General features: G+C 47.6%; 1 protein-coding gene across 1 annotated transcript in view; it reads right to left on the bottom strand.

Annotated features, from left to right (window-relative positions):
• Positions 1–3,254: 3,254 nt before the first annotated feature.
• GDF7 (growth differentiation factor 7) overlaps positions 3,255–5,493 on the bottom strand; it is a gene marked incomplete at its 5' end in the record, with an annotated part of 3,113 nt that continues 874 nt past the window's right edge. The window contains one exon of the mRNA XM_010708121.2: positions 3,255–3,407. Coding sequence (XP_010706423.2) covers positions 3,255–3,407 — 153 coding nt within the window. The remainder of the gene's footprint in view (positions 3,408–5,493) is intronic.

Raw genomic sequence — 5,493 nt, 5'->3', positions numbered from 1 at the left:
TATATATATATTTAATTGAAAGATTGACTAAAAGAAACAGAAAAGGAGGGTGAGAGAAAAACAAAAAATATATTTAATTAGAAGCTGTATAATAAAAATAGTATTTTAGTAATATCTAATCTCTAGAGCAGCAGGATATGTATCATGCATGCCAGGGATATCTAAGTGGAATTAAAATATTTTTCTACTACATTTTTCCCCATACTTTTTCATTCCCCATGTTTTTAAATGCAACATTTCTTCCTCGTTTCCCAGAGGGATGCTTTCACCAGGTGTGAGTAGATTGGGTACATCCCTTCCCTTAGGAAGGCCATCGCCTTGGACTCCATCTGTACCTGTGGGAGCAGAGTCCTGGGCTCAAGTCAAACCCATCCGAGGGTTTTGTATGGTCACACACTCACACAATGTGAGCAGGGGAGATTCTTCCAGTTGTCATATTTACCCCTTCAATTTAGTGTTCCTTAGCTCCTACAGTTTTGTGCTCAGGTTAATGGAGAGCGCTCTGCTTGGTTGGCTGGAGCTGGGTTGCTCCTAGTCAAGGCAGGAGAAGTGTTTTCAAACACACAGGGAAGAAAAGGGATGTACTTTTTCTGATGAGAAATGCACTGCAAAAACCCTTTTTTTCCCCCTTTCTAAAAAACCTGATCTTGCCAAGGAAAGAGCTGTAAAATGAACGGCTTTGTCACTGTTTGCCTTAGTAACTTCAGTAGCCCAGGAAGCCAATGTGACTTAGGAAAGGTACTCTGAAATGAGCCATCTGGTTTTGGCACACAGGCACAAGTCTTAGAAAGAAAAACTATTGCCAAGATCTATTTATCAATAAAATATTTAATAAACTTATCTGTACAAAATATTAAAAAGGTTATTGAAGAGTATAGAAGAATACTTATTTAACAAATATATACTGCTATATAATATATTCAAGAAAATATAGATTGCTGTTTACAGTTCATTTACAATCCAATATGTACAATCTATTTAAACTTTAGAATACATACAAACAATGCATTTACACCATCACTTACAGAGCTATCTTCTCAGAGATATTTCACACTCAGACCTGACAAAGCTGAACAAATACATGGAAAGGTTAGAGGCACACATAGGGATACAAGTATTGCTTCAGAAAAATTAACTACTACAGATACGGCTATTGGAAACTTGAGTTCTTTTTCATTTACTGATATTTTCCTTTCTAACCAAAGAAAATAAGACATAAATAAAACCATGACTGACCAGCAGAGAGTCATTTCATTTTGTCATAAAAAGAGCTCCAGATAGTCTTGACTTCAGAAAAAGAATGGGCAAGGGTAGGATATGTGCTAGTTTAGCAGACTGGATAAACAAGGACTGACATTGCCCCAGGCTGCATCTAAGCTGGGGAGCACCACGAATAGAGCAGCTCTTCCATGCACAGAAAGGCCTTTGGAGTCAGGCCCCCAAACCACAGGGCCAAGAGCTTGATTTACAAAGGTACGGCACTTCAGATGCTCAGATCTTTCCTTTATGCACTATTTAATCCTACAGGTTAACCTGCTCACAGCGCATGGGGTGAATTAAATCAGCATGATCACCTCTCCCTGCCCAAAGAAGGTGCCCCACTCTCAATTGATCACAGCCAACTGGCCCACGTCACTTCAGCACCTCCTCAGTGACCAGAGCCTGGTGCCATCCCTTCTCCTGCCCCATGGAAGTTCTCTAACACCTCACAGCTCCCAGCCCAGTCAGTGTGAGCCTTCAGCCCTCAGCTGGGGCTCTTCGTCTTTTCCTCCTTCTCTCCTCCTCTCTTTTCTCAGGGATGTGGTTATTGGGCAATACTGATGGTAGGTGAACAGTTGGACTAGTTGATCTTAAAGATCTTTTCCAACCATAATGAATCTTCAAGGTAGGGCTGAGGGAGCAGAAAAGCTTCTCTGTGGAACAGCACTATGGAGAACACAGCCATCTCTCCCCATAGCTAAGATCAAAGCCAATTCCACAGCACCCAGAGTGGCCAGGCACTAACCAGCTCCATATTTCCATTATTGATCTGCTAATGAAGACATCAGTGGAGGTTCATAACACAGCAAAGCAGTGAGAAGACCCAAATACTTCCATCTTCTATTGGAAAAACACTTGAATGTGTGAGCAGGACCTCTATTCTCTCCACCTTGAGCCCAGCCAGACCCACGGCCTGGTGGGTCCATGTCTGCAACTCATGCTGGTAGGCCTCAGCCTTCAGAAACAGGCTGCCCAGCGAAGCTGCGGATGCTCTCTGGAGGCATTGAAGGTCAGGTTGGATGGGGCTCTGGGTGGCCTGATCTGGTGGGGCACAATCAGTCCACATTAGTGGGGTTGGAACTGGATGGGCTTTAAATTGTCCCCCAACCTAAGCCATTCTACAATATGATATGATTCCCCTCCTCACTTGTTGCCCATTTCCCAGCCGCCAACAAATCCCAGTGTTCCTTATTTGAGATGGAATGAACCCTCAAGGCCATCTAGTCCAATTCCCCTGCAATGAACAGAGACACTTACAGCTCCATCAGTGCTCAGAGCTCCATCCAGCCTGACCTTGAGTGTCTCCAGGGATGGGGCATCCACCAGCTCTCTGGGCAACCTCAGCCAGAGGCTGAACACGAGTACATCACCCTGCCCATGCCTTCCCCCAGGCTCCCTACAGCACAGCAAATTCAGGACTGCTCTAATAGTGGTACCAGCCGAAGGGAGAGCAGCAGCACAACCTACATATCCTGAGGCTGTAAAACATCCTCAGAGACGAAGGATGGGCTCTTTGGTTGGTCCTCCTCCACCAGCAGGAGTTCCAGTATGAATACCAGAGAGTGCTGCGCATTCTCATGTATGCAGCAAGGCATTAAAGGAACAAGGAGCTTCAGAAGGCTGACTACAGCTGGTTTTGTCATGGAGAAGATAAACCAGCTTATGGCTGGTACAGCATGGTAGGTGCACCAACGTGGTACAGCACAACTCTCTTACTGACCAGAGACCCATTTAAGGACAGGAGGGGCAGAGAGCTCCCGTGCCTGCGGTTCTGGGGAAGCCAGCAGGGTGACCACCACTAAACACACACTTCAGGGTTTGTGGGAGAGGGCCCTAAAGCTGCCAGCAGCAGAAGTGGCTGCTTGCTTTGCAAAGGGAGTGTGACCAATAAATCACTGCCGGCCTTTCCCTGCTCTCCCCAGCAGCGAGAGCCACACGAGCAAGATGTGAGCTAAAATCCATATGGTGGGAACGCACGCAGAAGCAGCTGGCGCTCAGCTCCAAGCAGAAGGCAGCTTGGGGTTGCCAGACTTTTCCTCACGGGTGTGGCAAGCATCAGCAAACAGCCCAGGAGGACATCGCCGCTCCATCTGCCCTTGCTTTCGGACCCCAGTGGGTTGTGGTCTCCAGGACGCAGTGAAGCGGTGCTGGAAGCACAGGCTCCGGTGTTACACACAGGTTCCACGCACCAGGCTTGGCCTGACCACGCACCCTGAGTCCCAGCTCAGTGCTGTCAAAGCCTTTTTGGATCTGAGCAGCTTTCCCTGTCCCTAAGCTATTGCTGCCCCACGCAGGAGGGGAGGGAGCACCAAGCGCAGGTACACGGCCCTTTCCAGATGCTTGCTATTTCTAGCTTTGCTGTAATTACATCCTGCAGATAAAAATGGTGCTGAAGGTCAGACAAATCCTCCAGGAGAACATACTCTGCATGGAAACTGTTTCGGTTTTCTTTTTCTTTTTTTTTTTTTTTTCCCCTCTCTTTTTTTCCTGGAAAGGCTGTATAAATACAGCAGATTGGGAACCTGCAATTATCCATTCAAATCATTCCGAGTCCACTGAATCTACCTTTGTCCACTTTCAGCCTCTCGTCTCCAATTTATACCACTCAGAAATCAGCTCAGGCAAGAGGAGATGGATCAGGAATACCACTTCACAGGGTGGCTTCAATGCCTTTATAAGGTCCTGGCAGTGATACCCCAGAGAGCATCTCCTGGCAGGAGCCAACCTCACCTATCACAGAGTCATAGAATGGCGTAGGTTGGAGGGGGACTTAAGATCATTTATTTCCAACTTCCTCCCATGGGCAGGGCTACCACCCACATCAGGCTGCCAAAGAAGAGCTCTCTGCCAAAAAACAGAGATGCCCAATGGGGAGAGTGGCAATTAATTCCCAAATGGGCAAATCCACAGACAGCACCGCTGCCAGCAGCAGCCTCTGTGCTCTCCCCAGACCTCCCCATTTTCCCTTACTGCAGTGATCCAGGCTGTAAACCTCCAGTGACCGAGCCAGAATTTGCTCTCCAGGGCACAAATGAGGACATGGTTCCGTGTCCTGCAAGAAGGGGCCCAGGGCCACCTGTGGGGCTGTCAGGAGCTGTTTGTATATATAAATATTGAACTGCCCACAAACCTCTACAGCAAATATTTGGAGGAAAGGAGCAAAAAAAAATAAAAAATAAAAAACAAAAAGGAAAACATGTTTCAGCAGTGAGAAAAGCTATCTGGAGACCATCAGTGAGCGAAGAGCCAGGCATGTGGAAGCTTGATGGGCTTGGGAACACTGCAGGGCCAGCATCCCCCCCCTCTGATTGATGCCTGTGCTAAGAGTATGGGACGAGAGCTGTTAGAGATGTTGGATGAGGTTTGCTGGAGCCCTGGGGATGAGGATGGGGAGACACTGGGATTGTCCTACAGGGTCCCTCTCTGCGGTGATACACAGGATGGGAGCCCTGCTGATGTCGTATTGCCTCAGCGGGGGCTGCTTGGGTGAGAGCTGGATGCTCTCTTCTGCCCAAGGAAGTGGTCTGGGGCTGGGAGGCTGCCTGCCCTTTGTTAAGACATCTCTGAGGATGAGGAGCTTTATAGAAAAAAATAAACATTTTCCAGCAGGAATTGATCTCCCCAAAAGCAAACTCCTGTAGCTGTGTGCTGATATTTATAAGGCAACAGCTTGGACCCAACAAAAAACAAATAGTCAAAACCAAAGCTATCCCATCCCTGACCTAAGCAGAGCCACAAAGCTGCAGCTCAGTAAAGAAAGCCACCTGGCAGCATCCCACAATTGATACCAGGCTTCTCTGGGTTCAAGGCACAATTTAAGCCCATTTCCTAACAATTTGCAGCCCTCTCAGCTCTGCTCTTCGCAAGTTAAATGTCTCTGCCCAGAAGATGTGGGTTCCCTTAGGGCAGGCAGGGAGGAACGGAGCTGCTGCCAAAGGGAGGTGGATTGGAGCCCGGCCTTTTTATAGCAATTATTTGGAAAAATAAGAACCCAAGCAAAGCAGCTCTTCCCTGGGGAGCTCAGGACTCTGCTTCTCCCCAGATGCTCTGAAGAGGTGTCCTTACATGCAGAAAGAAAAGCTCCCACCGCCCCAACCCGATGGCAATGCAGAAAGCCCCAAAACTTTGAGAAAGGAACAGAGAGGGTTTCCCCATCCCTTCGGGGCAGCCCCTGAGGGCAGGGGGCTCTTGGAAAGGCACACACCAAAATGTGTATGTATATATATATTATAT

This window comes from Meleagris gallopavo, chromosome 2, assembly GCF_000146605.3.
Source record: "Meleagris gallopavo isolate NT-WF06-2002-E0010 breed Aviagen turkey brand Nicholas breeding stock chromosome 2, Turkey_5.1, whole genome shotgun sequence".
In the NCBI taxonomy this organism is placed as follows: Eukaryota; Metazoa; Chordata; class Aves; order Galliformes; family Phasianidae; genus Meleagris; species Meleagris gallopavo.
Note: the sequence above shows the minus strand (reverse complement) of the source record. Positions and strands in the feature narration are given on the sequence as shown.